The 22416-nt window shown below is 34.2% G+C and overlaps 2 protein-coding genes across 2 annotated transcripts in view; one reads left to right on the top strand and one right to left on the bottom strand.

The window, feature by feature from the left end:
- Positions 1-1643, top strand: part of LOC134533515 (uncharacterized) — a 112787-nt gene extending 111144 nt beyond the window's left edge. Inside the window, exon 3 of the mRNA XM_063371038.1 lies at positions 77-1643. Coding sequence (XP_063227108.1) covers positions 77-408 — 332 coding nt within the window. The 3' untranslated portion in view covers positions 409-1643. The remainder of the gene's footprint in view (positions 1-76) is intronic.
- Positions 1-22416, bottom strand: part of LOC134532771 (coiled-coil domain-containing protein 174) — a 159745-nt gene that overhangs the window by 135122 nt on the left and 2207 nt on the right. Inside the window, exons 2-4 of the mRNA XM_063369605.1 lie at positions 20948-21150; positions 19385-19570; positions 16667-16959 (exon numbers count right to left, since the gene is read on the bottom strand). Coding sequence (XP_063225675.1) covers positions 16667-16959; positions 19385-19570; positions 20948-21150 — 682 coding nt within the window. The remainder of the gene's footprint in view (positions 1-16666; positions 16960-19384; positions 19571-20947; positions 21151-22416) is intronic.

The raw sequence follows: 22416 nt of genomic DNA on the forward strand, positions 1-22416 counted from the left end.
AAAAATAAAATAGCATTGCACGAGGCAGTTGAAAAGAAGCAGTTGTTTGATGAAATGCACCGCGGGGACTGCGCAGGCGGCAAGGTGATGCGCACGTGCAGCGACCTGCCCGTCAGCGACTGCAAGATGGCCAACGGGGTGGAGTACTGCTACTGCAAGGAGCCCCTGTGCAACGGGGCGGCGCCCGCCACCTCGTCCGCCGCCAGGGCTCCGCCGCCGCCCCCCAGCGACGACGAGGACCTGGAGGGCAGCGGCGGCGGGGCCGCCCCCGAGCACCGGCCGCCCGCCAAAGCCGCGCCGCCGCCCCCGACCACCCCGGCCGCCCCCGCGAGCGGCGGCGGCTCCCCGCTGCACAGGAGCGTCACGCTGGCGGCGCTACTGCTGGCGGCCCCCCTCTGGGCGCGCTGAGCCTCCCCCCCCCCTCATCACCGCCCTCCTGTCCGATTCTCAACCATTCCGCGCAGTCGGGTTCCGAGGCGAGCACACACCCTCCACACTGGTCACTTCTCACAGCGGCCCTTCACACGCGCACAATCCTGCAACACGTGTTTCCTACACATCCAGCCACGCCATAAGCCTGAACCAACTGCACACGAACACAGTTCCGGAAGACCCCCTCAAAATAATCACCCGCGCCTTGGAAGAGGGCAGATTTCCGTTTTAAAAATTTCAGCTTTTTAAGAAACGCGTTAAAAAAAAAAAAAATTCCAGTGCGAAGGGTGTCTGACACTCTCCAAGTCGAATAACGTGAACTGCAAGGGATGTCACGGGAGGGAGCGAGGGTAAAATGTGAAGTCTGGCGTACTCGCGAGCACGTCTCGGCAGGTCTGCTCGCCGCCTGCTCTACAGCTGGGTCGAAGGATGGGATGTGTATGTACATAGCGTTGAAAAGTACAAACGTGGTTTTACGATGTGTTTAAGGGCAGGTACGTGCAAGTTCAATATAAAGACTGTACCAGCTGGAATGGTTTACAATTAGACATGGGACTTCTTGTGGAAAATATCTCAAGAAGCCCTTGATGTGTGACTGTTTAGTTAAACCAATCTGCATGAATATAGCAGTGTAAATGTTTATAATTTTGGGTGTACAATTATTTTTATTGATCTACATTGATTGAATTTTTTTTGTAAACACACTTGTACGTACATTTTATTTCCTATTGCTTATTATGTTGTATAAAAAAAAAGCAATTCTAAAGCTATGTTACAATCAGCACAATTTGTACATAAGATGGTCATTCATAACTTACATTTGTAATTTGCATTTTGCATGTTTTCTAATTAAAAGCTTAAAATTTACCAACTCCAAAAAAAAAAAAAAACTAATGTTTACCATAAAAAAGCTATTCCAAAAAAAAAAAAGGTACACTAATATGTATGCAGTTGTTAAATGTGTGTACTTTAGTTGTAACCAAAGTTGTAATATTTTATGATTTATTTTAATCAGTTTCAGCTGTTAAAATGAATCAATGACTTTTATAAATCTAAAGGAAATAAAAGAAAATGTTTTAGATGTATTTGAATTTATGTTGAGCTCTAACTGTACTGCTATTCACCAGATAAAGATCGAAAAGTGACATTTGAAGTGTTCCAGTAGAAAGCTTACAAAATGAAAATCACAAATTGTAAACTAATTGGAATATGACCTGAAAAAATTATATATATATATATATATATATATATATATATATATATATATATATATATATATATTCACTATTCATTCTATAGGTACACATTTCCACTGAAAAATTTCACAAATATGAATTTGAATCATACACAATTATGTATGTGAGTAAATACTATCTTCATCGATCACATGAGCATATGCATAATTTCATTTCCAGGGTGGAGGGGGGACAGGGAGATAAAACTACTTCTGATCACTGTTTTGCTTCCAATTTATTTCCTTTAGTCTGTGCAAGTAATTTTTAACGATTTTTTTTTGGAGGGGGGAAATATATCCTCTTTTCTGCATACACTATATGCACTGTCATTGCACTATATGAAGCAATTACAAGCAGTATGTAAGACAAGTATTCCAGTGAAAACTAAAGCTGTAAACTATATAGTACATTCATTATTAATGATTAGGTTTATGAAACATAAAAACTATTCAAAATACTTGTGTACCTATACTATGAGTAATGGTAAAAATTTTAAAACACAATAGCTTTCACTTTTAAAAAAGGTCCAAGTATTTTAAAATTCAAGAAATGTAGCAATAATAATTCATTCCAAAACATTTTGTTCAAATAAATTATTGTTAGTTCCTACAGCTGATTAATGCTGATTATGTATTCAATATTTAGTAATGACATTCCTAGTGAGAATAAATTTATTAATATTCTCCTATTTTGTTTTATACATAGGAATCAAAACTATTTATGAGTGGCTTTTTTTCCCTGATATGTAATCAAGATACCTCACTTGCACAAAGCTTAGAAAAATTGTCACAACTATTACCACATACTAGTTTATATTAATATTTACAGTAAACAAAGTTATACATTTTAGAAACTTGTGTAGAGTATTACATTGCTTGATGTGTGAATAAAAATGAGCCAGTGACTATTGATACATAATTATGAAAGTTTAATTGCACAGGAAAATGTAAATTCAAATAAACAACTTTTGCTCAAGTTTTTAAAAAAACACATTTTATATTGGCAATTTTCAAATCAATTTTTTAAATTTTATATACTATAACCTTAATCATTATCTAGTTCAGCCAATAATATTTACTATAAAGCATAAAAATACTATAGTTATTAAGTATGGAATTACCGCCATGTGAGTAAAATTTAACAAAAAAATTTTGCAATGAAGCTACAAATAATTAATATGTAAAGATTTTCATACAAAAATTTAGATTTGTATATTGAAAATAACCAAAAATATTTTAAAGTTTCAGGATGTTACAGTTAATTTTGTGCAACAGACTTCCATTTCATGAGAGTTTATATCAAATAAGAAAATGCAATACATATTAATATTTGTAGTTTCATTGCATTTGCAATAAAAATAAGCCAACAGTATTAGTGATGCATCTCAAGATAATCAGTGCCAAAGAAGTCATATCAATATCTTCCATTTTTTTCATGCACAACTAGCTCAATACTTATAAAAAATAACACAATGGGCCTAAATGCTCGACCTACAAGGCTATTTGCTTGGGGGTCCAATATGTACTAATTAATTACTGTTATTCAGATAAATTTATATAAATATTACACATCAATAAATTTTTTTTTGAAAAATTTGATAAAATAATATGAATAAAAATATTAGCACCATTGTTGTTGCTGTAAAATTAATTTAATAAAATTTTTCACAAAAGATAAGAAATTTTTGTTTTATCTACAAAATGTACTTGAAAGTTCAGATTTCCATAAATAATGCACACAATTTTGTAGCCTAGAGGTATAATATATATTGTTAAATTTTAGAATGTACTGTTCATACAGTTTGGATGTATAGTTATGAACAGCCATTGTAGCTGAGCTGTGCCGGCATGATACGATGGTGGCTGTAATGATTGTGACAGAAATAAAACCATATTCATGATTGTGTTTTCACTGCCCTCTGCATGTGTTATCCAAAGACACACTGGTGCGGTTTTAACGTGGCTGATACTGATGATCAGCGTAAGCTACAATCACACGAGTTTCAGTGGTGCCTATCCTGAAACCGGCAGAACTGACGATCAGCGCAGTGCAGTAGCGTCTGTGGCAAGAGTCTTGGAACGTAGCTAAGGGGACGGAGGGGTGGGAAGAGAAACACCCCCCCCCCCCCCCCCCCGGGCGTAGGGGATTAGAGGAGGTGCAGAATTGGCCAAAAAATAATTTTCTTTAGACTACAACAAAAAGTGTGAAGTAAAATGTGAATTCAAAAAATACATATGTATATACAATATCTACTATTTAACTGAAAATAGTACATTTTCATAATGTATATACACGTCCTAATTACCTCATTTTATATGCTATATACCATCATAACCTTCTTTACTGGACCTTAAATATGTATAGGATTCAGGCAATAAAACATGAAAAGTTAGTTTAGTTTCTATGCTGGGTCAAAAAAAAAATGTTTACATTTGTAATTTAACAATATAACACTATTAAAGCTACGTGTTTTTCATCCACTGAACCTTGAACACTATACTATTTCTATGAATAAAGTTAATGAACTAAAATGAACACTTAAAACACTGGTAAGTACATGGGGTTTGAAAAATTAAGCATGGTACCTTTACTGATGTTGAAAAAAATTATGGGGTAGGGGGGGAAGCGTTTATCAGAATTTATGGCCCAGGGAAATCAACGGCTAGATCCAACCCTGAGCAAGACCATAAACAAAAAATTCTTTAGAAAGCAAGGAAAAAACAGCTATTGCACTGTGCTGACGATCAGTATGGATGGCATACTTACTACATTCAGGGTACATCTGTCCATGGTAATGTATACGTGGACACAATTTGAGCAAGGTGGCAGTTTCAAATCCTAGTTCAACCATTCTGATTTCAGCGCGCCACAATTTTACGAACTGCTCCCAACCAGTACCTTAACAACTCACAAGGACAAGACAATTCCTTTTCTAACTTCCCTGCAATGCTGTGTTCATTGTATATGTCTCTTAACTGCTGCATCCATTGCCGAGAAGCAAAACTAAAATAAATAAAAATTTAACAACTATGCATATATTTTACATTTTTCAGAATTTGCAAATTATTTATATTTTTCTATCTTCCACAGAGTAAGACACTAAACCCAGTGGAAAAATTCAACAAAGATTGTAAAGTAAAGAGTACCATTATGACTGAATATATCAGTAATGTAGAAAATAGAGGGGGAGGGAGGGGGTGAAGAAGTGAATGTTGCAGTAATACATTGATGTATTTACATGCTGTCAAACAGCCCCCCACCCCTCCAAACCAGCATAGGTTTCACTTCCTGCTACACAGAGATATGTTCATGAGTCTGTGATTTGTGGGGTTTACAGATTACAGAACATACAAAAAATATCTTGATGATTACAGTTAAATTAACTTTATGGAAAAGTTAACTGTTAAAAGATAATTAATACAAATATTATCAGTTTAAAGTTAACACTCAAGAACTTTTAAGCAATAAAAAATTTTAAGTTCAAATATTCTGAATTTAAAAAAATTATTTCCATTTTTATTTCAAATGTGTAGATAAAGTAATATGTAGATATTATCAAAGGGTACTTTTCATCCGTTATAAACCAGACATTTACTTAGGGAACAGACATCAAGTTCCATTTATAAAGACAACACACCGCGACACGACTACAACAGAGATAGGAAAAGGAAGTAGCCTACTGCCTGTGTTTTAAGTTTCCTTAAACATTTTACTCAGCCTAAGTTTGCAGAAAGCAATCAATGTCATCATTTTTATCTGGTTTTAGCTATAAATATTGCTTTATCTTAAGGAACTTTTTTAGTAAATATAATTAATCATTGCCTATCCCCATTAGGAATAAATTAGATTTCAACAGTGAGAGAATTTTTGAAATTATGGATTTCAAATGCTCCTAAAATTCATAACAAAAGCCTAGCTTTTATATGTTGTATTCACTTTTATAATTGAGCATTAATCACGGACGAATGATTATAAAACAGCGCTTATCACCGCAAATAAGCAAAATTACTTTTGAGTTGTGTGGTTTGCTGTCTGTGAAAATGAATATTCAGCTTCCCGCTAGTAAACTCCCACTTCCAAAAGATTTAAAAGGTAAAACATGTTCAGCTGCTAAAGGCATCTGCAGAACCATGCGTTGAGAGTGTGCAGTCACCAACACAGGTTATGAGAAATAAATATATAAATTGGCTGTTTGTGTTGCATCCCATCAATCACATACTTAAATTTTAATCGATAATCAAAATATTAACAATATAAATTTAACGGATATTAATTTTCAACTCGACAATAAAGTTGCAAATGTACCTAATATTTTGAAGTTAATTTTATTTGTAAATTTTTTCATTGTAAATCCTGAGTCTGTACTGAGCTAGGTAGGTGGGAAGAAAGCATATCCTCCCCAACACCTCGCTTATTTTGAATACTCATCCGGGGTAAGCAGCTTCATATATGTATAATTTCAAAATAACGCATTATTCACCCCATCATCAAATGCATTTTTTTACACGGTACATTATCAAACATGAAAGACAGCATTCATTCCGTAAATGTGTTCACTCTAAAGAGTTTACACGGGTGATGAATACTAGAAACCCATTTGCTTGAAATTTCAGAATTTCCAAGAATGTTTTACAAAATATTTTTTTTTCCTAAGCAAAACTGTGATTTTAATTTATCTCATTTCATTAAAACAGCACATCTTCAAATTGCCCGAATTCATTTAGTGCGATGTTAATTTTACTGCCCCAGACTTGAATAGCAAGTCTGTAAATTTCAGTTAGCACAAAATCAGCACAGGCAAAAAAAAATTGGTGATTTTTTAAATCGATGTTGAGCCAGGTATACACTAATATTAGAACTACTTTCAAATGTTCATTATTGCAATAATTAATTAATTTATAACTATATGATTACAAATTTGAGAACACATTGCAATGTATTTTTATCTAAGAATAAATAAATGGGTAAATTATTTATGTTCCAGACTTTTCCGGGTTAGCATTTTCTTTTACATGTTAGATTCACTTATCTACTTACTTAACATTTGTATTTAGGTGCCAAAAAGTGCCAATTAATTTTATATTATTTTTTCACTGCAGCCTACATTTGTTAAGAAAAACAATATTTTTTCGACTGATCATCTCATTTCTCATTTTCTTTCTTTTCAGGGCATTCTAATGTGAAAACTGCTACGCGAGAATTTAATATTTAAGAAGTGGAAGCAATATTATGGAAATGATTTGTCAAATAAACTGGATATATTTCAAAATGAAATAACAGATGATCCTAGTTTTCCTACAGAGCAAAAACCTGAATTTGTTAAAAGACTTTCGTGATTTAAAACTGAAATTTTGTCTAAATGGCAAGCTGCTAAAATAACAGAGCAAGTTTTCTTGAATAAAAACTGCAAATGGCTACAAGGAACTATAGAAATACCTCTTAAGAAAGTAATTAATGTAGCTGTTTACCGCCCGCAAAAGCCTTTTGACAGATTGCAGTAAACGCCGGAAAACACAACATCAAAGGACGAGTAATAAGTCGCAAGAGCTGTTGTATGCAGGACAAATGCTGCTACGGGAGCAAGGGAATTTAAGTGGAGCACATGTAGTGAAGGACATCATGACTACCCCAACACGTGGTGACAGGTACAAAAAAAGCATACAGGAAAATTTTCCATTATCATCAGTTAGTAAGCAACTAACTCCAACAAAAGCTCTATCAATCATTTTGTTGAAATGTTTTTAAGTAGAAGACAATATGAGATTATTCGAGAAACCTCTAAAAAGTCTTTACCCTTGCTAAAGTATTTTACAAAAAGTGAAAAAGATTGCTATCCTGTAAACGAATCCTACTGGGTTACTGAAACCTATGAGAGGTTGATTTACACGAATTATTGAACCATACCGTAGAGCAATTTTTACTCTACTTAACCGATGTTGAAGTTTTAACAACGGAAGAATTGGCTTCCCTTGAACTGAAATGCAAGTGGGGCTGTGATGGATCACAACAAGCTCAGTACAAACAAAAGTTCCAAAATAGCAGTGATTCTGACGCCAACATCTTTCAGTCATCTCTAGTTATTTGGCAACCCACTTGCCTAACAAACTATAAAGTGATTTGGCAAAATCCTACTCCTTCATCGCCTCTGTTTTGTCATCCCATCAGGATAAGGTTTACACACGAGACATCAGATGTAACTAAAGAAGAAATTAACCACCACAACCATAAAATTAAATCTTTAAATGTAACAGTAATTGTAAAAGAAGAAAAATAGTTGTAAAGCACATGATGCTTTTGACTATGGTGGATGGCAAAGTGTGTAACGCAACAACAAATACTAGTTCAACCATGAGATGTTACACTATTTTGTAAAGTTACATCAAAGCAGTTCAATGATTTGTCAAAATGTAATGAAGTAAATACTGTTAATTTAACATTTGGTTTGTCGATATTACATGCCGGAATAAGGTTTTTTGAAACTTTACTCCATCTTTCGTACAAAATGTCTGTTAAGAAGTGGAAAATACGATCTGAAGAAGATAATAAATAAAAGGAAAAAAAATTATAGAGCAGAAATTTAGAAAAGATCCTGGACTCATTGCTGATGTACCAAAATCACGATATGGCAACAGTTCTGAAACATCCTGAAATGATCGCAGATATCGACAAAAGCCTCATAGAAAGATTCACTGTGTTAAGAGGTGATTTCCAGTGGACCCAACATCAACATTGAAAAATTTTCTACTTACTGCCTAGATTCAGCAAAATTGTACCTAGAACTATATTTGTCGCACCCAACGACTCCTACCGTCTACAAAATATTAATATGCACATGGACCTATGATTATTGAGCAATTTAAGTTCCATTAAACAAATAAAACATGAATCAAAACCTTTTAGCACGATTGCTTTAGAAATTCTGTTTTCTTGGGAAAATAATGAACAAAGATCTGATGAACATGTGGAAGAATATTATGAAGAGAGTTGGGATTCATCCTGAGACTGATATTTTCATTTCATTTGGAAAATATTTTTATTATTTTGTAAAATAAATTATATTGTAAACTAAACTGTTTTATTTCAGTGTTCATCCTGCACTTAATTGTTTGTTGGTATACGTGATTTGCTCATCACAATTTTTTTTCTCCAAGTTTTCAAGTAAATGGAAATGAAAACAAAAAAAATTTTCAATGAGTAGTAAAGAAGCAGTTTAGCTCAAAAGTTAAAAGAGCTATTTTACTCAACTTTGTTCTTTTTTTCTGCCTTCAAATATGTGATAGGTGTTGAGCTCAAAGCCAATGTAAGGTCCATGCACCTTTCTGACTTATACTAAAATCAAAGGAACATAAAGTAGTAAATTAGTAGGAAATTAATTTTGTCGGCCTTTTTGGGTCAAATACCCCACTGTGCAATGTCTGCCCATCGTCTGCCAGTAACTGTATGTTCACAAGCACATGCAATTGGAATCATATTGGAATCATGGCTTCCAAGTGAGAGTGTAATGCATCGTGTTCAAGTATATAAAAAAAAACTAGAAGTAGAACGGCGTGCTGAATGTCATGAAAGCCACATTTATGTTGGTCGTACTTTAGTTTCAATCATGTTAACTGTGCGCACAATTGTACGTATTGTAAATAAGGACTCTATCAAATGTTTATGTAGGTCTGATGCTGTTGGTTAAACTAGCGGAAATATATTTGACATTATAGATAATGGAACAGAAATGAATAATAGATGATTCATGGAAATGGTTTTTAAATGAATGGTGTAATGAAAAAAATCACAGCCTTACAGGAATAGTGTAAGCCAAGCTGAGATACACGAAAAAGCACTTTAATTTTGAAGTACATAAACATCTATCTCTTGTTATGTGGTGTCGTACTTGTCATAAAAAGGATTCGATGGTAGGCTTATAAATATAAATTATGTTATGTAATTATCGTTGAGTTTTATTCTACGTATTTATATTATGTGAAAAATATTTCCCTACACATTTTGGAAAACAAAAAGAAAATTAACCTTGCTATTTATGGAGACTAATGCTTCAAAACATGCGATTGCTGGTAACACAAACATTTTTAGGAACGCATTAGTCAAGTTAAGTGAGAGATTGGTGTACAGCAATCTCCCTCTCTTTTCCATTTGAACAATGCCGCCTGTACCACTAGCAGCACAGTTTTCTGTATCTTCTTCAACAGAGTTTATCTTCTTGTCCATATGTAGAGAAGCAGAAAAAAAAATTATAGACAAATCCATGTTTCTCTTCCTAACCCTGAATGCTCTTAACTTCTCCCGTATGATTCTTTATTTCTGACGAAACTGGGTGAATATGGACCAGATATAGTATTGGAAGATATCACCATATGCTCTATTTACCCAGTACGTGAATAGATTCAACTATGCAATGACCACTGTCTTGCATCCAAGCATGTGTATGGAAAAATTAGATCATCTAGATCATCATCATCATCAATGGTACAAATACAGCAGTTAAAGTTAAAGAAAACAAGAGATTATTTGGTGAGCAGCACAAGAGACACCATCTGCATTGCTTGTTACGTGAGCAGTATTAGCAGATGACGTAAGTAACATTAGCCCATTGCCAAATACCCTACCAAGCACATGACTTCACACTGCATAAATGCTAAACAAATTGTAATTAAAAATTACCACTAATGCTAGCATTGAAAATGTTCCTTATTTCAATGTCGTGCTGCAGAAACTCTACGGTTGCTAGTTGTTTATGTACATTCTGTACATATGGGTGAAGTGATTCGAGCTTTGTTATATTCCTCAGGACATTGTGTTTTTGAGGCTGTGAAAATCTCAATCTTCAACAATTACTTCAAAACAATATTGTAATGTCTGAAAATAAATAATCTGTAGTAATAAGATTCAAAATTTTCACAATGAACTTCTTCTAATTAAGGCACCTTCTCCTACCGGAGGTTGGTGCTTCATGTAGACAGCTCTGGACATGATATTGCTGACGTGCAGTTGTACCATCTCCGAATGTCCTTCAACCTGAATTCCTCCTTCCAACAGACCTTATCCCTTGTATCTTTCCTTCAACGATGTGTTTCAATAGCTGGTATCTTACCTCTCATAATGTACCCTAGATATTGAGTTTTCCTTTGCTTTTAGTGAGCAGCAGTCACATTTACTTCTTCATCTGATAAAGGACTTGGTTGTTTTAAATTTTTAGCACCCAGAGAAAAGGCAATATAGATTTCAAAAGCATCAATTCTTTTCTCTAAATTTTGGTCAAGGATCCAGCTTACGCATCTGCAGAAAAAAAAAATGGAAAACACGTAGCAACGAATCATTCACATTCTCAGTTGCAGACTAAGATCTGATCTTATGATGAGCTGTTTCATGCTAATAAATTCTCTTGACCCTTTATATTCTAGATTTCATCTCTCTCTTGCAATCACACTGATCATCCAGCACAATGCTCGAGGATTTTCACGAGGAAACTTGCTTGATCTTAATGCCTTTTATTGACTGGGTTGCCTGAATTTTTCTCTTAGAGAGACTACATGGACTGAACCTGCAGGCAACAGCAGATGCGACTGAAACCTTTCCAGGGGGAGGGGGGAGGTTAGTACTACTCAGCACCTGAGCCGTTGGGTCTCCAGCTGGACAAAGTAGCTACTATCCCATTCACAATCGAATTAACTAGTACATACTAATCTGCAATAACATTTCCTTAGCTTTCCATGACCAAAATTTCTAATTTCCCTGACTATTTTTTTTTTTTTTTTAAATAATTTACCTATTTTGCAATTTTCTTAGAGAAATAATGAAAATACAGCATTCACCATTCCTAAAGCTGCCCTAGAATTATATAACCAAATTTAAACAGAATCTTGCATCCGCAATTTTATAGTGCATATCACTATAGAATAAAACACAATTTGAAAAAAATTCTTCCACATTCTAGGTGACGGCAGGCTGGAGCTTTTCCTTTAAGTAACTACCTCACTTGGTGCCTACTGAATAATAGTGTCTGCAAATACTGTTATTTTAATATCCAAATAAAATTTCTAACCAAATACTAAATTTGAAAAATATAGAATTTTTACACACTATGCAGGTTTTTTTTGTTATTTTTTTTTTTACATTTTACAGGAGTCTTAAGATAAGTTGATTTAAAATATGTAAAAATAAAAAAAGGATTACGTAATGGCTTTATATGAAATTATAATAAGTAGTGTGGTGTAAAATGCAACAAATTAAACCTGGTAATGTAATTCTTAAACCAATAAAAATTTTAATTCTTAAAATGTCATGTTCAACTGATTGCATACATGAAAATAAAGTATTTTTTAATAATTTTAATTTAAAAATTCTGTATATGTACTCCCAGAACCCTACTAATAACATTGGTCTAAAATGTGCAAGGCCTTCCCCAGTATTTAACAAAAATATTGCACAAGTCTTCAAACAGTTTTAACACAGAAATGAGGCTATTTTTGAATGGGTTAATTTGTAATTTTTTAATTTGGCACATTTAAATTTGAATGAATTATCATTAATTTGTTACATACTCACACAAGACACTCCAATGTGGTTGATATTAGTTATTAAAAACATGTAAAAGAAATCTTGAATATAATTCTCCTGCTATTTTACTAAATTATTATCTTAATGCATCTATACTAAAACTACAAAATGTTACCATTTAAGTTTTTGATGAATGAAAAAAAAGTCACATATTGGTACAAGCTGAAATAATTTATAATATTATATATTATTGCTGCTTGCAAAATATTTATGTTGTTCACCACATATAATATATAAATTTAAAATTAATAACCCACAAATTTTATTTGAAAGCGTAAAAACAACAGATTGAATTTGTAATTTTTTAAATTATAAATTTTGTGAGTTTAAAAAGTGTATTTTTATGCTTGAAATTAAAAAAAACTACATTTATATAGTTTTGGCCATTACAACCGAAAAACTTACATCTGAGCAGGTAATTAACTGTATATTCATACAAGTATAAATACAACAAAACAGATGTTTTGAAAACATTACCAACTGCAAAAGACTATAATGCTGACAATAAAAAATGGTAACCTTTAAAATGATTGGCATGTCTTCATTTCATACGTTCACACTACCCTACCTAAAATGGGTAAGCAATCCAGATTGTGTATGGCCAATACTAATATGTAATATTATACCGTGTGTCACTGATGATAACGTGATAATCACTCCCCACACACTTGAAAACTGTTATTAAAAGTTATACATTAAGTTAAAGGCAATTCACGCAGCGAATTCTAAAGTGGACACGTATGGTGAGTAGGAGGGAAAGAGTCAACGGTAGGAGAGTGCATATCCCAGCTGGGAAGTGCAGCAAAACGCAGCATATTTGCAGCATGAGCACGAAGGACGAGAACGATCGAAGCGCTTATAAGGGCGACTTTCCTGCGTCCCCCCGCCCCTGCTGATGGTACAGAAAGCCATGGGAGGCTAGCCAACCACGCACAAGACCTGGTGGAGCACTAAGGCACTAAGTCAACAACAGATCTAAGGAATCCTCTTGCGTGGCAGAAATGACCACCTATCAATGTCAGTTGATGTTATGTAGAGGGAAATGGTATAATTTTTATCATGATAGCTTTGATAATGTATAGCTTGGTGAATATATTTGACAAAACTACTATATGTAAAAATTTTGGTCGGTGCTAGATCATAACTGCACAGACTTATGCACCGGTACTGTGCCCTAACCTTGCCACTGCTCTGGTACCTTAATTGCAGTACGAAAATAACCAACAGTTGAGTTTGGCTGGTATCATTAGTATTCTAAACGGTAAAAATTATGGAACAAAATATGGAATCAAACTTGAGTCAAATTCTTTATAGATCTTTGACAAACTTGTTTACTGGGAAAATTGAAGTTCATTGGTAAAATCCAAATTATTTACATACTTCATATTCATTAAAATTCCGAACTTAATGATTTAAAAAAATAAAAGCTTATTATTTATTCACCATTACATATCAACTTTCTTCTAAAAATTGAACTTATCCCCCTGTGATTAAAAAAAACACAAAATTTATTCTAGTGTGTATGTGCTGTTTCATGAAAATATCTCCATAAGTCTTCAATAAAAGAGGATCCATGATGTAAACCTCAAAAATTTGTGTTGTTAGTACTATCTTTCTTTAAGGCTCCATTCAGCACGCCAAGGGGGTTATTTCATTTCCTCGCAATCTCTATTAATATATTTTCCTGTAAATTTATTCCGATAGCACCTTTCACCTGTTGTTGGGTTAGAAATTTTCTCAACAAATATTTACTACATGTTATTTATGAACTGTAAAAGGTCACACGAGTGATCATCATTACCAACATTTACGTAACTTTTTACTGCTATTAGGTAATGATAAGTAAATATACTTAGAGAAAATTTGAGACGAAACACAAAATGTAAGAGCTCTATAGTGCTTTTGGTGATGAATTTGTAGATAAGGGCCTCCAAAACAGTAATCCCAAGAAAACTAAATAACTGATGTGGTGTGTATAACTGAGCCTTAACTTGGATCCACAGGAGCAGGTGTTAAGTAGCATAAACAATAAATATTTTTATTTCCTAACTTATAAACCCTTTTTTAAAATTGCAAAAACATTTGTTAAATTCCAACTTGTCAATTTAAATCAAGTACGTGACTAAGAGCAGAACCAAGGACCACATGTAAGAACATCGACTTGAGAACCAGCTATACGTATCTGCAACCAATGTGGTTACTAAATAATTGCATATCTCACGCACAAACACAAGGAACAAATCTTTAATTAATGTTCCTCTTTTAAGTCTTCTACCAAAAATCGTAACCTGTTGATATTATGATTAAATTATTTTAGATGGAAATTGCAAATTAACTTATTATTTTCATAAATGTAGATTCACCCATAATCTTTCAAGTTTTTAGCAATTTAACACTCAAAACATAAAAACACATAACACACTATGGGGCTATTTGGATCATATTACATTTATTTGCAAATAAAAATACATGAAAGTTAGTTGATAATTTGTTTTTATTGCAACATATATATGTCTTATGAGTCAGTAAACAGATTTGTTTTTACAAAATAATTTACAACACACATTCATCACATTATAAAAATGATTAAAAAATGATGTCAAAAAAGCTGATATCATAAAGGCTATTTGGATCACTCAAATGAAACTAAAATATATAAATAATGAATAAAAACTACCTATACTTGCTTATGAACCAAAGTTAAAATATTTTAACTTGTTTTGTTGGTTATAGCAACAAACACTGAAACACACAATGTTTCAATTAATGTACGTATCTGCGTTAATCCTTCAAATAGGATAGCATAAAAATTGAAGAAAAAAATGCTACCAATAATGCAGAACATTCACAAGGAAAAAACAAAGCCAGCACCACAGAAAAGACCAGCTTTTTTTGTCCATAAGAAAACATTGTGTGGATAATATGACTGCCATATTGGAAACAATGTGCTAATGTTGCTTGACAATGTTCTGGTTTGTTTGGCTTCACTTTCGCAAGCACATGCTCCATCTTGACTCTTCCAAAATGTTTGAGAATAGTCCATAAAATTAGAATCACCTATAGGACTGCAAAATACAAGCAAAACCTGTAAAGTAGCCATATTCCATAACTAAATTAAAAATTGTGTGATACTGCCTAGAAATTAAATTTAATAAAATATTTTGCAAACAAAAAGGTTACAAAAAGTATATATTTAATTTTTTTTATAATTATTTGTAGTATTTCGTAAGGTAAATAAATGATCCACCTGCTCACTTCTGGCTCTAAAAATAATCCTTAAATTTTGTGACTTACCAGGAAGAGCTGAATTCTTTAAGTAAACAATCCAAATAGCCTCATGTGATATGTACATCACCTCGCCATTCAGGGCTGTTGCCAGAGTTTTATTTTGTACTGTATTAGAAAAACATAATCTACCACATCCAATGGTAACTTACACAATTTAAAAATCTGTTATGATTTTAAAGAATAGCTAAATGGTGGGTAGAAAGAAAAGATTATTTCTAAATTGTGAAAACAAACAATCAAATTGAAAAAAATGAATAACGAAATAACCAGAAACAAAAAAAAAAAAATAGGTATGAGAAATAAAAATAAATATGTACAATATTAAATTGTCTTACCAGCACATTTCCCAAAGACGTCTACATATATGCTAAACTGAAATATCCTTAGGCTAATGAGGTTAAGAGAAATTGTGGAGGATATAAACATGATCTGTGGAGATAAATTGTATCATTACACTTACTAATCTAGAATGTTTATTTTACTTGAGAAATAAAAGACTGAACTGTGTGTCAGATGTATGCACAGTAGATTTTTTTTTTTCAAAAATACCTTTACGAAAAAACTAAGGAAAAGTTTGACAAAAATGTCTTGAATGATAAAAGAATATAAAAAAAGCAATTATATATGGGCAAACTAAATCTAAACACCTACATCCTGTTTTTATGTCAGAATTAAAAGTTCCCAACCAAAATAATCAAATCCTTAAGGCGGTAAAGTTCCGACTCTCGTTTAAATTGCACTGGGGCGGCCAAAATTTGTTTGAATAAACTTGGTGGTACAACATTGTTGGTTAGTTTATTTTAAGAACAGTTATCTCCTACTAAATTTTTATCACGCAGAGTTGAAGGGGAAAAAAAATTCAAGTAATTAACAAGTTTCTCAAATATTGGTTTTTTTAATTTTCTTTTCAACGTAGAAGATTTTGGGAACAATATTTTTTCTGACTAAAACTAAAAATGATAAATAAATTTAAATACTTTGTATTATTTATGATGTTAAAATTTTTTTTTTTATTATTCCTGGTAAGCCAGACTTTCAATGACACAGGAAACCGTGATGGTTGCACGCGTCATCTACCAGGAGGCCGGGAGGCCGGGAGACGCGGATGCATGCAACAGCCCCGAGGCGGGGACCCCACGACTCACCGTCGAAGAGCACGTCCTGGTAGTGCACGTCCGTCTTGTCGCGCAGTCGCAGCTCCTGCTCCTCCCAGCGGCGACGCATCTCCTCGCGCTTGGCGGCCGCCGCCGACGAGAGCTCCGGCTGGGGGGCGGGGGGCGGCTCCTCCTCGGACTGCTCCGGCGCGGGGGGGGACGCTCGGCCCGGTCCCGGCCCGTGGCCCAGGCTCTCCGCCAGCTTAGCGTCCTTCTCCTTCACGAAGGACAGGTCCTCGCGCAGGCACCTCCTCGTCCGGCCCAGGCAGTCCGTGTACTCCGCCCTGGGGCGACAAACACTCCTCCCGGTATCCCTGACAAGCACTCTGCACCCTTCCACTGCATCGCCTCTGTCCTTACACACAGTATCTCCCTTTGAATATATAGACTGTATAGAAGTCGCGAGTGGATAGGATTTACTCTACGTTTTTCAGAAGCGTATGATGAGCAGCTTGGGAACTTCACCGCTGCAGTGCGCTGCCGTAACGCCCTGTATCGTCTTAGGTTGTTATTTACACGTTAGAGCGCAGCACTGTCGCCCGCTGTCATTCCCCGCACCCCCCACCTATCATTCACTGCAGCTCAAGGTCGTTCAACGGGAGGGGGAAGGGGTGTTTGAAGAGTTCGACACTTGTCCGCTAGGGACCACCACAAGTCGATGCCTTGAGATGGTGGCGATTGTGGTGGTGAATTAACCAACTACCTCAAAACCGTATTAGAAATTTTAACCTGGGCTGGCGACTTCTATACAGTATATATATTCAAAGGTATCTCCACACCTTCAGAAATACTCTGTTTAAAAATTACTTTACATTTGCACCTGTATCACTTCTATTAAATATGCAGCTCATACTCTCATACATTGAAACTCTTCAAAACAGCATTTAAATAAACTGTACTGCTTTTGTTTTGGGTACAATGAATATTCACTTAAAAACACACTTAAATTATGTAATTTATCCAAGCATGTAATAAATAGCCTGACATGGATTCAGAACTGTGATAGGAAAAAAAAATACGGTGAAATACAGTAACTGAAATGTTATTCACCATCATATTTACGTTTCATTTCGGACTACAATGGTGTAAACATGTCTAACGTATGTTGGAATTGTTTTTTAACAGACAAACAGGTCTACTCCCAAAGACACTTATTTTATACCAGTTATGTGGCAGTGGAAAATTTTTTACACAGTGAGCAAAAATTTATTTACAATTTTATTGTTTAGTGAATATTTTGAGAGCTACGGAACCCTTGAAAATTAAATTTATAATAGTATTTATTTTAAATGATCATGAACTACTTGAGAGTAAAAGAATAATTTTGAAAATACTGCTTAATAAACAAAGGCATACTTTGGTCTGTAGAATTATCAACATTTACCATGTAATTAGGGGTTGTCACACTGTGTATTTATAACAGTTTTATGTGGCTTGTGCAGGTATGCAAATGGATTTACAGTTGTATCTTTCCACTTTTCTGAAATTCTACTTTTGGACTACCAACTTCATAGCATTCTGTTGTGTTATAATATTAAGATAAACGTTTTTAAGCATAAATACTATCTAAAAAAAAACCTTGTCCATGGGCCTGTTACAGAATTTATCACAGAACTATAAAATGTTATATGTATGTATATGTGTATGTATACAGACACATACGCGCATACAAGCTAATAAATACACACTAAAATGCAGTAGACTTTATAACGTCACAAATACCACTGATTAAACAGATTAAATACAGTGATTTTACACATTTGAGACAGATGTTTCCTAAATTATTTTGCTTGTATAAGTTTGTGTTTTTGCCACTGTTTAAATTTAGGTCAAAATGTAACTATAGTTGATTATTTATGAATGGTTCTATCATTTAAATTCATTTAATTATTTGAAACAATAAAGCCAATTTATAGTTGAACTCTAGCATGAACTAAAAACATGTATTAATTTTGTATTTATAGTTTTTAATAAATTGTTTGTATTTAACTTCTGTCATAAGAGTGTTTCATTTTTAAGAATTTCATTCATAAATACAATAGGTACAGAAAAAAATGGTTAAAGCCATGAAGAAAAAAAACAGATTACGTAGTTAAAAAATTTTTACATCCATATTATCTAGACAAAAACAGTAAAAAGTAGATTGTAATAAGAACTAAAGTGTTAGAAAAATGTTCAGTACATATCACTTAAATATAGCCGTACTTTATGTCTGGCTGGTCAATAAATTTTTTAATTTTTGTTGAATGTCAAGTACTGCTCGTTTGAATTTATTATTGAAACAACTCAGGCCAATTATCACTCGCATGAGTCTTGGAATAGCCGCGCTGTGCTGGTGCCAACCTGAGTGCTGTTCAAAGGCTGTTCAAAGGCAGCGTGGATCAAAAGCATATGCAGCTTACAGGGGTGCATTTATAATTTGCTCTAGCAGTTTCAAAGTTCATGATGACTAACACTTACCAACTATGTATGCACTATGTTTGGCAGCATTTTTAGTCTTGAATTACAAAATAAAATGCTCTGTCACATCAACAAATCACAAAAATACAAAGTAAAAAAAAAAATTATATTTGTGCTTATAGTTTATGAAAGTAAAATATTTCACGGTTAACCTTCACCAAGATAACCAGGAGAGTACTATATATAATTTTTTTTCCCCCCTCAAAAATCCTGGATAGTCAAGAGTGTTGAAATCTATTTTGCACTCACCAATCATCGTCATCGTCACTGTAGTGTTGGTCAACTTCTTCCTCGGGATCCTCCGAGCCGATGCATCGCTTATCCTCCCGAGACTTCTGCTCAAAATCTACCAGAAACTGCCTGTCATCTGTTTCTGCGCTGGAAGACTGCCGAGACAGCCTGTCGTACAGCTTAGACTTAACTTCTAGTGCAGCCCTGCAAGAACACAAAGAAATGTTATCTATTCATTAATTTATCTTCTTTTGACTCTACATTTCATCAATAGTGAGGTTATAAAGTCTTGATCACACCAAACAAATACACTGCACAAAATATTGAAGAAGAAATCAGTCATGAACTGGAGTGTTTCAAAAAACCATGGAGGACAGAAATCATGATGGCTGGAAAGGTATACGTCTAATTTCTTATCATTGCACTGCATTTCTTGGTCAAGAAGTGACTCAGTAAGACATGTAGACGTTAGGCCATATCAACTGCTTCACTAGAATAAAAAATGGAGAAATCAAAATGTTTTAGGCCCATTATAAGACTAGAACCTACAGGAAGCCCACAAACATGAAGGAATGACATGGGAGCCAAAGAAAATGACAAGCAAGTAAAAGACAAAGAGATTTTGTGGAAGGATGCAAGAAATGGGGGAACAAATGTCAGATATCTTGCTGAAAAAAAGTATAAAAGTTGTTTTATGTTTATTCATAACACAAATTTAATTTATTTTGTATTCATTCACTTATGAAAAAACTTCCCCGAACTCAAAGGTACAAACCCTAAGCAAAATATGGCACATATTACAATAAATATGCAACCTCAAGTGGTAAGCATTATAACCAAAAGTGCATATACACAGAAAAGGTACGTGATGAACATTTAACGTATATGAACATTTCAGTGCTTTTTGGTTTATTGTGCGAGAGAATTTATGAACCTGTTTACCCATATGTTGGACGAGTGGCATAGAGCACACATTTCAACGAAAACATGAAGTGAACCTACTTACACATCCACAACTTTGTACTTCATTTGTTGCAAAGCTCTGTACGCAAAAGAAAGGTACATACTAAATGTTGAATGACTAGTTAAATTTCTTTGTACATAAACAATAATTATTCAAAATAAACTCTGTAACATAAAAATCTTAAACATAAAATAGCTAAAAATACAACAAAAAACCCTGTCATTCATATGGTATCTTGCAAAAAAAAATTTTTAATAGTTAGAACAAGTTGTTCTATTTTGAATTAGTATAACGAAAATTTAAGACAAACCACTGCTGGGGCGGACCCAGTTTCGAATTTTGGGAGGGATGGTTGAAAGGGGAGAGGGTAGCTGATGACAGAAGGATTTTTGGTGATAAGTAGATATGGAAAATATATACATGCATATCTTTGGTTATTTTTAGTTATGGGGTTATTGGAAAGGGAGGAGGTGAGTGCTACTGCCCCCAAGAGGACCACGATGTTCTTACACTATGACATGAGTCAGGTTGAAGTTTGGGTTCAAACCATCACTAATTCAATCTCCTTGCCACATGAGCAACATCAACAACAATGAAGAACACTTTCATCCACAGACCTAGATTTCTTCAAGTCATCTTCATCTGTCTCGATCTCCACACAGTCAGTGGCATTTCTGTTGTCAACTCCAGCATTTTTCCTCGTTAACACAGTCTGTTTTTTAGGATGTGAAGGAAGCTTGGCGAATGTGTTCTTTGCTTCTGACTTCGCTCTATTTACCTCCTCTTGTTTGCGTGCAAGTTCTGCCTTCAAACTGACCAGCTGAAACAGGCAAGCATTCTTAGTATAAAATCTAATGGTAATAATATCGATGAAATGATCTAATAATATCCCTTGGGGACGGCACAATAAACAGAAGGGATTGTTTTTACTTCCTTGTAGTTTTTCTAATAATTCTGCAAAAGGGCAGAGCAATTTTTGGATTTGTTTTTCATTACCTAAGGCAGAATTGTATTCGAGTATATTATTCATGGACGAATATGATATTCGCTACAGTAAATGTTATTTTCTTATTGTAAAAACCAATTTCTTAAGTCGAGTGGCGAATACTGGCAATTTCTAACTGTATGAAGTTATCAGACTGTAAGTTATATGAAATGAAGTTGTAATTTGTTGCAAAAGTTAATTATTTAATGTTTCTTCATATTTTGTAGAACTGTATTGGTGAATGTTTCATTTCTTTAAAAGATGTTTCCAAGGTAAGGCTTTCACACAGTTACTTTTTTTTGCAAAGTGTAAGGTCAGTTGGGTAAAATCAGCTACATAAACAAAAATGTACATGGTTATTGAGAATGACTGCCAGGATTCATAAGGTGTTATTGTAATAAAATTATATCTTAAAATTTTTTAAAAAACATGCTTTTTTGTTGAAATAGAAAGTTAAAAAAAAAAAACTTTAAATTTACCTAAGTAATTTGTTTAACAAAAATTAATGAAATGAAACTCTGTAACGTTTATTCTTATTAAGTTTAAAATAAGAATCCAGTAATAAACAAAATCATTCATTTTAATGAAAAAAAAATTGGTTTCTTGACCACAGTTGTCTTAAATTTTTTTATCACTAATGCCTATTTGTTAGAATAGAGTCATTATGAAAATGAAAGAAGAGAGCACTTCTCGTTCTTGTGTGACACAACACAGACACTGAAAACCTTTATTGTGTGGTCCTGCGAACGAAAACACACGTTAGACTTGAAGAGTGACCCAGTAAACAGTATTTTTTGAGAAAATGATCGTTTGTTTGAAAAAGCCATGTACCCATCCCCCCTAGGATGGGGCAGGAAGTTGACCCACCAAAGTTCGACTTGATAATACTTCTCAAAATGCACCACAAAATCAATTTTTAGAGTTCCAAAAATTTTGGTTGCAAAGACCCCCTCCCCCTCCTCCCGAGGACCACCGAGGGGTTCCGATGGTTCCCCAAAGACCTCGAGAGCACATCAGAATCAACGTAATTCAAAAATTGGGGGCAAATGACATCCTTTCAAAGGGGGGGGGGGGAGGGGGCAATCGAACCCCGAACACATT

Source organism: Bacillus rossius, chromosome 6, assembly GCF_032445375.1.
Source record: "Bacillus rossius redtenbacheri isolate Brsri chromosome 6, Brsri_v3, whole genome shotgun sequence".
Lineage (NCBI taxonomy): Eukaryota > Metazoa > Arthropoda > Insecta > Phasmatodea > Bacillidae > Bacillus > Bacillus rossius.